We start from the raw sequence: 13,849 nt of genomic DNA on the forward strand, positions 1-13,849 counted from the left end.
TTAGTTCTGGGACCATCCTTGTAGTCATAACGTGAAATCTAAATAAAAATGCTACCAGTAGCGTATCTCAAAAAACATATCTTATAGATGCATTACGAGAGCTATTTAGAGTTTGGCACCCGAAAATTAACCCGTTAACAGTTGGCTGAAATCAAAATATTTACTGTCTCTGGGAATAAAAGAGCTTAACGTATATAAAATTAACATTCACATAAATGAGCGTCTAGTAATGATTTTCTCGTAGGTAATTAATAACAGAAAACACGTCCTTTTCATCTAGTGACGTTGCTTAAATGATTAATGAGATATTATCTTTCCTATTAAACATCCGAACGTAAAGGAAAGATGGAGAAAAAAAGCTGCGGCATGATGCGGAGGTTAACTACGTTATAATGATTTGTTAAAAGAATCCAGATTGGTGGTGAAACAAAACCAAAACCAAATTCAAACGCTATTGGGAGTTTCATTGAAAAGTGGAAAACAGAAAATAATGAGAATTTGATTAGATGAATGGAGATCATTTTTCAACGCGAACAGATGGGCAACGTAACAACTTATAAGATTCAAAAATCATTATAATTAGAGCTGAATGTGTCAGTTCATAATCTTGTATCAATATTTTGTTCTATTATCGATTTTAAAAATGTTTTAATTTGGTTCAAAACAATGTCGAATTTATTCGAATCATACAATTAATATTTAAAATGCTATGGAAGTTTTTTCAAGTAGGCTCGAACTGCTATTAAATTGAGAACATCGGACTAACACTCTATCTACTCTATTTCGATTGGATCTTTAATATTCATTCTATGTATAAAACACCTCTCAGGAGCGAGTAGACGGAAAAAGAGGGTAATTATTTAGTTTAGGTTGCATACGCCCGATTTCCTTCAAAATTTAATATGTTGTAGAGAAAATTCGAGGATGAAAATTTAGTCAGGTTGGATTCATTCTCAAAATATTGAGCGATATTCGTGATAACATAGCTCGTTGTGAAAAAACTAGATCTCATTATCGTTAGTATTTTGGGGAATTTCTATATAAAAAACATTATTAATCAAATAGAATTGTAGAATTTATTGAAGAAATATCACGAATGTATCCAATAGAAATTTAATGTTGGAGAGGATTTGGGGCGGGGGGTGTGTGTTAAAGGATAGTCTAAAATTTTAACAAAGCCCACTTCCCCGCCCCTAACCATTCCAACATCAAGTATTTGCAAAATATCAATTATTCAAGATAGTGTGCATTTTCCAATGTTCAAACCATAAAAACTACGTGAAGAAATGTTTTCCGCGCCCAACATATATACATCTTCTTTTTCAGCATAAAAAACTGTATTAAATACTAAAATTTCAAGGAAATCGGGCGTATGCAACCTAAACTAAATAATTAACAAAAAGAGAATGGAAGGCTAATGCCATTTCTTAGTTTTTCAACATTACTTACAACACTTACTTTTCGCTCTATCTTAGAGATTAATCGCCCTATCTTCAATATTAACTGCCGATCTATCTTAATATACATAAAATACCGATCAGGAGCGAGTAAAAAAGAATAGAGATTAATAAGCCAATGCTTTTTCTTTCTTTGCCAATTTTACAATTCCATTTAAATGCCGCTCTATCTTTAATATTAACTTCCGCTATATATTTAATATTACCTTTATGGTTCAGATAAAACCGAATTTAAGATTTCATTCATAGAATAATGCCAATAATGAAGACATTATAAATTGGTAACATATCAAGCTACTTGAATAAAAAACAAATGTCTTATTTTTCGTGGATGTCGCTTATGGAACTAGAAAGAAATTTCTCGTGCCAATGATTTTGTCCACTGTTCGTGCTAAATCTAAAATTGCGGTAGCAGTCGCTTCTTTTGGACTAGTTATTAGGAGGATGTCGTATGGCTTATTTAGCCTTAAAATTGCTATTAAATCTTCAAACTACTGAACAACCGAAGGTAACGTTATGAAACACTCTGCATTTGCAAATGTTTAAGTGGCACCAAAAATTTTCCATCAAATATTGTCAGTTTTTGAGTATAGACTTGAGTATAGTATAGAGTAGGATTCAGGACATTGTTAGACAAGGACAGTGATGTTATAAAAGAATATATTGTATATAAAACACTTAGATACTTCAAAAATATATTTCAATAAAAATTCTTCGTAAAAATAAAATATGACAAATATAAAATTTATTTTTTTATCGCCAGTATAAAAATTGAGTAACGATTTCATTATAAAATACGAATTCTGTCTTAGTCAATTTGGCTCCACTCCATCTATTTATTAGTTAATTAACTTCTAAGGCAATATTTTTATATTTTTAAATGGTTATCCAAAACTGATTATTTTTGAATGTTTTCTATATTGAAATAGTTATCTTTATAAAATAGTTTGTGTTAACAAAGTGATGTAGTAGAAAACTTACGTTTATTGGCTTAGATGAAGTAAATATAGACTTTGTAAAACAAATAATAATGCTTAGAGAACCGATTTTGTAATTTCAACTCAATTGCATTGGATTTGGTACGTTGTAAAACTGTTTCTGACGAAATTTCCTTTAAAAAAGTCAAAGTAAAATAGTCTAGCAGATCCAAAAGAATCCACAATATGGTCTCCAAACCTATAGAACAACATTTTTTCGGCTGATGAAGCTAGATCTGTTTGTGGTAGTAGGAGACGTGTAATTAAAACCAGAAATCAAGTGTTTTACAATGATCTCAAAAAGAGTTTCCGGCTTCCCTTATGTTTTGGGAATTCCTTTAAAAACATAGCAAATTTCACTGAGACAAGTTCGTATTGAATATTTAGACTAATAATTTTAGAATATTTCGATATTATCAAAAGAAACTATAGCATAAATGGTTCAGTGATTTTACGGAACAAGACTGGCGTGTTCACATGAATCTACATAGTTAGTTTTGACAGTAAAAGTAATATTCTTCATTCACATTGGTATGATAATATATTTTTTCTCTAATTAATGTCCACGACGAACAAAAACTAAAGACATATAGTGACATAAAAACCAGAAAACCAAGTAGACATTATTTTAAAAATATTCCACGTAAAATGATTATCATGAGTTTTTATGCGAGATTAGAATTCATCAGTTGAATATTCCTATTCTCATACAATTATGCATTTGCTGTGAGTGCTGAACGAATCGAATTGTTGGGCTGTCATTCCAAGAAATTGCTACAATAATTATTAGTGTGGATGTTGTTTTATCAGATTTAACTGGCATAGTCTCAAGAAGACCAAAGGAAAAAAGTCAATAACAGAGAAATAGAGAGTAGAATAAAGAACTAAGATGGTTTCTTAAAGTTACTAGCTCCAAGAAATCGTTTTCCATCAAGAAGGGCAATAACAGCTCAGTGGAATGCAGAATATGGATATTGGAACCTCATCTGATTCTTTTCCTCTATATACCCTGTTTAGGAAAATAATGCACGTATTTAGACAGAAAAACTAATTTCATCAAGCTCAAACTCATCTTCTTACTTGACTTCCAAGATCCCCAAATGAACATGTGTTCATCATTTACACATCACGAATTTATGGTGAATCTAAACTGAATAATTTGGTTTTTATTTGGTTTTCGGGCTCCCATGTCACTGAATAATATATAGGGCATTTTCGTGATTCACAGATATAACATTTTTCATTCTATTCTCCAATTTAATATACTATATATAATTTTTATTAGAATTTCGTAAATAATTAAATGGATTGATAAAAAATAAACTTTAACAAATGATATAAAATCAAATTAATTTGAAAACTTAAAATTACCACTTGGGTATTTCTCTACTAAATGTCGTTCATATTTAAATCACAAACCTTCATTTCAATATATGATTTCAAATGTTTGAGAACAGTTTTTAAAGACCAGATTTCATTTAGTAGCGAAACCCCCGCGTACTTATGGTATGCTATAATAAATAATAACCTTAAAATTAAAACTTATCAACATACGAATAGATTTTATTGGAGATTGGGTGATAACACCAATTCGGCTTGATCCTGATTAATATTCATATTCAAAAAATCATTAGCATTCGCGAAAATATTCGTCATAGGTAGAGGACTGTAAGATACGAAATGATTGGGAGTAAAACTGGGCGGAAAGAACATCTGGGGAACATTAAAAGGAGTTACAGGAGAAATATTAGGAGTAGCTACGTATACTGTTGGACTGGGAGAAGCTTTTCTTATGCAAACAAAGGAAGATGGTGCAAGATTCAACATGGACGGTTGTGGCGAGATAAAACATTGCGCAGGTGCCATGTGGGGACTTCTCGAGATTAGTTCAGCTGGAGTAAGTTTCTTCGGTTGCTCTTTTTTTCGCTGTCTTGCTTTTCTGATATCGTTGGCCGTTTCGTTTAGATAATTTTTTATGGTAGTATCCGCTTTGTTTTTTAACAACAACGCAAATGCTTCATTGTCTTCCATTGAAGAAGCGAACATTAAAGGAGTAATGCCTGAAAATTGGAAAAACTAATCAAATATATTTATTTATCTATGGTTATATACATATTTTTTTTGTACTGAAATTCTTATTACATCTAAATCAACAAAAAACTAAGTCTTAAGAAATAGTATTTCATATAGATCAAGGCTGTTCAACCTTTTGAAGAGTCGGGGGGCCAAACGGTGCATTCGGCACGGGCCACTTACATTTCCTGTTTCAGTTACTCTCAAGTCAAGCGCAATGAAAACTTAATTATTAAAAAAATAAAATTGAATTATTGTTTATTAGGAACAAATTTTGTATCTTATTCTAAAATGCAAGTAAAGAAATAAAATTTGTTTATGTAATCAAAATGTGATTTCTGCCATTGTTTGTGTTATAATTTACTTATGTTTGGCGACAAATCCGACTTTGACAATAACAACAACAAGTCACAAATATGTTGCTCAGTTAAGAATGTGCTGTATTTATTTTTTACATAATTAAGATCTGAAAAAACCTTTTTGCATACATACGTTGATCCAAAACTACTTAAAAACTGTAACGCAGGGTTAGTTATTGCTGGAAATTCTCCTTTTGGTACCAATTTCCAAAAATCTGCGAAATCTTCGGAAGAATTTTGTGCTTTCGAAGACAATTTGTTAGCAAAAAGGTTTTTCAACGTATCATGATTTTGCAGTTCAACAAGTTCTAATTGAATATTGGCAGGATAAGTAACTATTTCAGCCCAACAAAGGATTTATATAAAAATTTGTACATATTGTTTTTTACTCTTGAAATCTCCTCTCAAATAACTGTGATAAGCATTTAATTTTAGATTGGTATTTGGAGTAATTAACAGAAACAATATTGGACTCCTCTTTCTAATGTTTAAGTGTGGGGAAGAGAGCTAATTGAAAAGAGAATCAATTTTGCTTGGAATCCGCTTATCAAATTAAACATTGTTGGAAGTGAACACTCTTTACCCTGTAACTTTAGATTCAAAATATTTGGGTAATTCGTAATGTCAACAAGAAATGCAAGATCACTAAACCAGGATGTATTCTTCAATAAATCAACTTTCTGCTCTAAAAATTGCGACACCTGTTCTTGCAAGTTGAAGAAATGTTTCCACATGTCGCCCCTTGAAAGCCATTGCACAGCTCAATACAGTTGTAACTCTCCATATTCTCTGATTTCTTCCTCAAATAATAGCCCGAATTGACGTCGGTTAAGAGCTTTTGCACGTATGTAATTTATGCAGCGTACTACTGAACCCATGACGTGCGCCGCGGGATTTTTGAATTTGGTGCGTATTTTTAAACCACACTTGCGCGGACCACTTAAGATTCCTTCGCGGGCCTGGGGTTGTTGAGCAGCCTGGATATAGATGATATTCAAAGGATTTCTTGGGAATGCGAAATATTAGAGTCGTTTAATCAAAGAAAATCTCCAATTGGAATAATCGAATTTAACACATTTCACTAACCTGTATATAGAGTTTTGGCATTCAAGTTAAATTTTTCTTGTATCAAATATGATAGAATATCATTATTTCGGAATAGAATTGCCATTGATAACGGCGAGAAATTGAGCTGCATCAATCTTTTCGAAATACCTCCTGTTAAAAGATGTTCCATAATCATTTTAACTATTTCCAAACTTCCTCCAGAAATACTTATATGCAGGACAGACATACCTGAAATATAATACAACTTTAAAAATATATTGACTGAATTTTATGATGGCGATAACATTCTTAACAACATTTTCAAAATAATTCCGAAATTCGTACCCAAAATTTCAATTTTCTTCGTCCTTTTCAATTCAAGCAGATCCCTTGACGATCCTTAAAAACAAGATCTTTTGACAGTAATCCTCGGCACTTGTTCTGTTTTTCGCACCACAATTTCTTAATGGTCACGCAGTAAACATGCGCATTGATTGTTTGGCCTTAGCAAAATGCCCTTTTTGTACCAAAAACTGGGCGCAAGAGTTTTCGAGGTATCAAGATTTGCTTATGCTTAACTTTTTTTGGCGACAAAATGTACCTAAATTCCATTGGTTGCCATTTAGTTTCTGTGCTAAAATTAATCCCCTGTGACTATCCGAGAAAGAAAATCATCGCCTTCTTCATTTGGCGCGTGTCAAAAAAAACTGAAGTGCACTGACCATCTGTTGTTTTTTGTGTTGCTGAGCGACAATTTCAGGTACTCATCGTGAACAAAGTTTTCGTAACTTCCGCTACGATTGCGTGAAGCAGGTCAATAATCAAATACTGGCGTCCAGTTTTTCATCGTGGACTTGACCAAGACCTTCATTGTACTGTCTGACCCATCTGAATCACTCATAGTATTTTGTCCATAAACCTCAAACAGTTGCCGATAGATGTCACTTCGTTCAACTTTTTTTATATTGATAAAACTAATAAAAAAATCTGATTTCACAAGGAGCTTTTTCACTTATAGCTGACATCATAAAGAAGTACTGCAAAGAACACGTCTTTGACTTCATTCGACAATTAATAACATTAATAGTTCTCATTGATTCAAAATTTCTACATTTTCTCTATATTATTTATATCTAAGATAATCAAAAAATTGTGAACAAAAATAAAATATGTCAACAAACCAAATTTATTTATCCTAGTCACATCGCCTCCAAGCTGTAACAGAAGTTTGACAGTTTTGACTTGTTTATTTCGGCACGCCATCATCAATGGTGTCCAACCTAGATAATTTTCCATATTGAGCTCTTCAAATTTAATACATTTCTTAAATTCCTCGTCTTTTCCCCGGGCTGCCGCGTAGTGTAAAATTGTGTTCTTGTCGTCGTCGATGAGTGTCATGTAAGGACTCACTGTTAATGGAGGAACGGGCTCAGGTTTTTCCTGAACTGATTTTGGTTCTGCAGCCATTCTACAGTGGTAAATAAATTCAAAAATTACTTTGAAAAGTACATTTCTAGTCCGTTCTATATCATCCTTGAATAGGAATTCTAATGAATGTAAATTGGATAAAAATATGAAATTGCTGAAATTGCAGAAAATTGTGGAATGAGAACTAATCTCAATTGAACTGGTATAGACACAGATAGAGTGAAAAATAATTCTTTTAAAATGAGTGATGCTTAACAACTATTTTTGAAGGCTGTAAATAATGTAAATCCTGAAAACTGAGCGAAAACAGAAAATCATTCAATCAAAGAAAAGTGAATGTGGAAGTTGCACAATTTTACTGATGGAATGATCGAACCAGTTCATCTTCTGATTCCGATTAATATTTGAACCTTCGGACAGAGACAAAAATAATCATTTAAACATTTTTCTCTTTCAATGTCAGTTGATTCGCCTAAAATTAAAATTCATTCTAAACATATGATATATATTGAATATCAAATCAAAAAATCTCAAAATGAAGTCTGGGGAGTATTGTGCAAAAAATATTTGTTTATGCGTTTTAGTGCATTTTTCAATGGTATATTGCAGCTAAAATGAATTTTTTTTAATTAAAATTGAATGTTCAGTGAAAATTAAAAACAAAATTGTGTTGCGAGATTCCGGGGTTCACTCACAAAAAATAAAGTAAATAGTGAAATAAATGTAAACTCACTGTTTATCTTGGAAACTTGTATTTATCGCAAACAACGTATAACAAAACTCACATAAATGATAATTGTTCCTATTTAATTGTTTTGTTTTATTTAAATTCCAGTTTTTTTAATTCCATAGACGTAGATTGTCCACTTTTTTTATAAAAATTTCATAGACGTAGATTGTTTTGAAATCGGAGAGAAAAATAATTTTATAATCAAATGCATCAATTTTCCTATCAACAAAACGTTTTTGAACAATTTATAAAAATAAAAAAGACGGATATAATAATTTGAAAATTACTAGAAATTTCAATCAATTGAACTGCATATATTCTACAGTAATGATTTTCCAATGAATCTAACGAGCTTTTCATTGCCATAGGATCGCCGTGGATATGACTGGAACAAATTGGGGCTTAAGCATCAGTCCACCAGCTAAGAGAACAGCAAACTCCTTTCCTGATGCCTGATGTATTGTTTCAAACAATCAATTTGTGTTTACAGTTTACAATTGCAGTTTATTTATGAGGAACAATTGAGAACTCAGTTCACTACAAGTAAACAATTAAAGTATTTCATTATGACCTGAGTCATAATGAAATATTGTTGGTGTTCAACTAATTAAAATGGGAAATAATGAGATTTGAGCATAGTATATAGTACGAGGAGCTCACAACGAACGGAACAACTTCCCAATGGATACAATTAAAGCTTTTGTTGTTTCCTTGTATATGCGAGTTCTTACTAAAGAACAGAGGAGGACACACCGAATATTAATTCATTTTTGATATCGTTCTGTAGTGGTTTTCTTCCGGATGACAAATTATGGTTATCATTTTATTGAGCAATATTTTCATTTGCATTTTGTTTGTTTGTTAAAATTCGTTTCAATCAATTCTCATTTGATACGTAACCAAACGCCTAACTATTCATACATTTTACTTCTTAGATCTTTTTATATGTTTTTCGTGGTGATTTTATTCATCAAAATATGACTTGACATTGACAATTTGCGTGATTACATCAATCAATACATCACCTACAACAGGAATACCAAAATAAAATCAAATTATATCGAAGCATCAAACTTTCACCTCTCCTATTATTTTGAACTGATTTTCTACCACGAAAATAAAAATAAAATACTCGTTTTAGATTATTTGGAAGTTGTTTCGCTTTCCAGTCACTCTGCACTAGTACCTAGAAGATATTTTGTACAAGACTCTGCATCTCATTGTTCTGCTTTCCAAATACATAGATTCTGTCCGAAACCGGCTATTTTTCTGTGGTTAACATGTCTCACTTCCCAAGGTATTAGCCTATGTCTCACTTCCCAAGGTACCTAAGTCTTTTGAAGAATGTACAGGACAATTGCAGAACAGATATTTTGCAATCTCTATGGCTTGCTAGCAGAATTTGCATTTGTCGTTTTTCATGCTTATTGTTTTAAGTTGCTATTTAGGACAGGATCGACAACCAGTTTAATGTGGTTTTTGGACATCACATGAAGTTCCTCAAATTTTTTAGCTAATATTGTCACTTGGATTGTAGTAGACATTGAGTGTTTCTCCATTGAGACTTCACTTGATTCTTTACATATCCCTACAGTTCGTTTGTCAGGTAGCATCTCATGAGACCACAGTAGGATTTTAATCTAAAATATAAAGACGTTGTCTCCTTTTTGGCAACGCTATCTGCTATCTCATTGTTTGGTATACCTTGGTGACCTGGTGGTTACATTAAGGTTTCAGTTGCTTCAGTTATCTAGTGCTTTTAGAGTTTGTTTGCAATCCAATGCTAGCTTGGACGTGCCCTCAATAGCCTTCAGTGCTTTCAAGGCTGCTTGGCTATAGGAGAGAATGTAGTAACAGTGCCTGATAAATAACGAAATGATTTTTCCTGTAGTATGGAAGGCTTACATTTTCACGTTCACTGAAATACTCCATCACGTCATCAATAGACGAATCAAAACAACAAATTTTATGAGAAATTCCATCTTAACAGGGTAATTTGCATTGTGGAACGAAAATATGAGTTGGAAAACTTGGATTATCCGTTTAAGTAATCTTCTAAATACTAAAATATCTATAAAGACATAAAGACGATAATCTTCTTATCGATGACAAGAGCATTTAATGATCTCGTTTATAAATAGTTTCTGTCTCTTGTTACCACTAAATATAACGTTTTTATTCCCAGACGATTTTTTTTTTCGGTGAATTTATATGGGATAAGACTGTATTCGTGAAATTTATTGCCGCGACTCGCTTAGTATTCTGGAAATCTACGTGTAATTTGTCGTATTCTTAGCACGTAAGCATCATCATAGAAACCGAAATATTACCACAATTCTAAGGCTGTATTTACCTTAAAAAACGGGATGCAGATACACTGAGATGGTAGTTAATAAGACCGAAAAGATTGTATTGTTTATTGTACCACGAAAAAAATGGAAAAAGATATTTGAATTGGTAATAAGTGAGACGAAGTTAGAGAGTATTCGAATCTTTTTCTGGGTGATTATTAGGTGAATGTGGAGACCAAATACGAACAAATCATTCACAAAAATATACACATATACGAGATTAATTCCAAAAATATCGAGTATACCTACATATGTCTGTATTGATGTTAATATGTATCAATTAGCCTCCATTTTATCTAATCCGTTACTTTGAAGCAAGACATTGTCCGATTTTTAATTGAAAAAATATTTAACTTTGATTGAATATATATTTTCAGCACATGCGTAGTTAGTTTGACTAAAGCTTCTATGCCATTATGAAAATATGATGCACTTTTAGAGTCAAAATGTTCGTGCATCATAATTTCATCGTGACATTGAATCTTTTACTCCTTAACTCGGTCTGCAGTTTTGTGAACAGAAACTAGTCGGACGGGTCCAGATCAGGGCTATATAGCGGCTGTTCAATTTCGTTGCTATACAAACCAGTGTAGATTGGAGCATTGCCAGTAAGCAACCGAACACTCGGCTGATTTTGACACGCCTTTATTCGATCATTTTATGGCGCAATTACCTTAGTAAGTTGTATTTAATGTATTGAAGTCAATCGGAAGGATATCGTCACAGCCCCAAAATATTGTAGCCATCATTTGTTTGGTGCTTTTCGTGACCTTTCCTTTTTTTGCACGGGCTCTTCTTTCTTTGCCACATGGAATATCTTATGGATATCTTGGTCCTCCCGGCAAAGCTCTAAAATTGCTTGCAACATTCTACTTGATGCTGTTCTTGCATAGCAATGAGAATTCAAGACATTTACCATGCTCTAATGCATATTTATATAATGTCATATTTAAATTCTTATGTCCTCAGAACATTTGTTTTGGAAATGCTGGTCTGCGCTGCAATTTCTTCAATTTTCAGGCGCCGATTACTTGGAGTATTCACCACCACAGGACCTCCCGCCCATAGGCTCTTGAGTCATCTTCTGATGATTCACGTCCTCAGCTAAACCAATTTCAAAATAATGGGAATGTTGGAAAGAATCTACCGTAAACAGCCTCCATTCTGTTTTTTATTTGTGTTGGTATTAATCCTTCTCAATAGCTTCTTGAGACTTATCACTGACTGTCACGTGCATGAAGATTTTTACGAACGCATTTACTATATGAGGCCATGGAACACACTACGAATATTTATATTATTATATTATATTATTATAATAAATCATTTAATCGAAAAACGACGACAGATTGGTGGAAATAAACCGAAAATTTATTTCCGTTTTTTTAGACAAATTCCAATTTCGGTTTTGTCATATTTCCGATTATTTATTTGTATAGTTAACTGCGCAGCGTAAAATTTATTGACCAATCATGAAAAAGACATTAAAGCATCATGGCCTATCTATGATACAACAAAGAACCCATTAAACGTCGGTCGGTACTATTGAAAACTTACCATACACGCAGTTGTCGATCAGTGGGGGTCCAATTGTTTCGTATGCAAAGAGCTATTCCGCCGGATGCTTTTACACATTCGAAATATAGAGATGGGCATTTACAACCAAACTTAGATTCACAAAATGTAAATCCATCCTAACCTAACCACCAAATTTTTGTTCAACGATCAATCAATCAAATTATAAACTGAGAAAAATCAACAGAAAGTTCGTGTTAAGGTTTCTAAAACGTACAAGCACGGAAGTGGCAATAGTTCAATATTACTATTCAATTTGTGTTTCTGGGTGTCGATCTTTATAGTGAAAAATTTGTTACAGTAATCCAACCTTTAGCATACAAGATCATACAAGAATTGGTCTCGGATCAGCTGCGGATTTAGAGAGGGTCCAGATAGGCTGAAGTCTCAGGCCCCGAGGAGGTAATGGTCCCGCACTTATTAATACCATTAAAAATGCTCAATAGGATCGTTGATCATGATCGAAACTTTTCCGAATGTATATACGGGTAGCCGGAAGATTGCCGTCAAAAAAAAACAGGTCCTTCGTGTCATGGGGTATTCAAATCACCCCCATGTATGTTCTGCGATTTGTCACGGTTTTCAAGCTATGAATTTTTTATAAGGTTTTGAGAATTTTCGACTTGACAATCTTAAAAATAAGTATTAGACTTTTCTGGTACTATTATACGTAAAATAACCAGCTTCGTAACTTTGATAAAAATTATGGAAATGTTGGTCTCAAGAGAAAAATTCAGGTATTTTGAATTATCTAAACAGGCTACTTCCTGGTTTCTTAGTAGGCTTAAAAAGTGCGTTCAACAACTCTCAGTTTTCACAATCATCAAGTCTGGACGGCAATTCAAATGGACCAATTAGTTCACCATTGAGGATCCCAGACCACAAGTTAACGCTTTTTTCTTGAGACCAACATTTCCATAACTTTTATCAAAGTTACGAAGCTGGTTATTTTGCGTATAATAGTACTATTCATGACGATTTAGTTACAAAAAAAAATATCAGAAAAGTCTTATACTTTTTTTGTAGATTATTTTTAAGATGGTCAAATCGAAAATTCTCAAAACTAAAAATTCATGATGAAAATTGAAAACCGTGAAAAATCGGAGAACATACATGGGGGTGATTCGAATACCCCATGACACGAGGGACCTGTTTTTTTGTTGACGTCAATCTTCCGGCCACCTGTATGTCCTACCGATTACTCGTGACGATATCTATAGCAAATTGTGAAGCAGAAAGGTCGTTGTGAGTTTTAAAGAAAATAAATAATGCAAGTACTTCGATCTACAATGTTAGATCAGCGATTGTTGTCATTAACTAACATGACAGAATATGAATTTTCATGAGATAATTGGGATTTTTGACTCAACTAAATCAAGTTTATGATATAGATTTTCAATATTTTTTATATTCTTACGTTAGCCCCAGGTCGCTGCCTTAGATGTCCATTTATTTCTACATTCCTCAGTAGCAAATAATTGTGTGAATGTGAATCATGTCTAAAATGTCATCTCGAGATATTTTACTCAAAAACCAATAAATTTCTATCGGTCCAGAATCGAAAAATTTGCATATTAGTTGGCAAAATGTTGATGACAAAGGTGATTAAAAATAAGAAGTTGCTAGAATTAATTTATTCCAGAAAGTGTCATCACTTTCCTGTTCTCCTGTATAGTATAGCGTGGTGTTCATTATACTGACTTACTAAAACATAACCAATAAAATTACTACAATGAGTTGTCAAGTAGACATCACAGTAACCGTTTCTTCAACCTCTACTACGGCGGTGGCGCTGTCAACTCCAGAAAAAAACTTTATGATCTGCGAAGATTTATTGTTAACGATTTTTACC

At 32.9% G+C, this 13,849-nt stretch overlaps 1 protein-coding gene across 1 annotated transcript; it reads right to left on the minus strand.

Moving 5' to 3' along the window:
* Nucleotides 1-2,122: 2,122 nt before the first annotated feature.
* LOC130890802 (26S proteasome non-ATPase regulatory subunit 10-like) lies at nt 2,123-8,212 on the minus strand. Its single transcript, XM_057795126.1, has 4 exons — nt 8,075-8,212; nt 7,095-7,381; nt 5,953-6,162; nt 2,123-4,494 (listed from the first exon to the last, which is right to left on the minus strand). Exons 2-4 carry the CDS (start codon nt 7,378-7,380, stop codon nt 3,998-4,000), a joined length of 993 nt encoding a protein of 330 aa, XP_057651109.1. The 5' UTR covers nt 7,381; nt 8,075-8,212; the 3' UTR covers nt 2,123-3,997.
* Between the last annotated feature and the right edge of the window lie 5,637 nt (nt 8,213-13,849).

The sequence above is a fragment of the Diorhabda carinulata genome, chromosome 2, assembly GCF_026250575.1.
Source record: "Diorhabda carinulata isolate Delta chromosome 2, icDioCari1.1, whole genome shotgun sequence".
NCBI classification, from domain to species: domain Eukaryota; kingdom Metazoa; phylum Arthropoda; class Insecta; order Coleoptera; family Chrysomelidae; genus Diorhabda; species Diorhabda carinulata.

Excerpts from the sequence above, each read along its gene's own strand:
- LOC130890802 (XM_057795126.1), bottom strand. The coding sequence starts at position 7,380 with ATGGCTGCAGAACCAAAATCAGTTCAGGAAAAACCTGAGCCCGTTCCT. Across the intron at positions 6,163-7,094 it reads GACTAGGATAAATAAATTTG|GTATGTCTGTCCTGCATATA; the intron begins GTTTGTTGACAT and ends ATTATATTTCAG. Across the intron at positions 4,495-5,952 it reads TGCCAAAACTCTATATACAG|GCATTACTCCTTTAATGTTC; the intron begins GTTAGTGAAATG and ends TCCAATTTTCAG.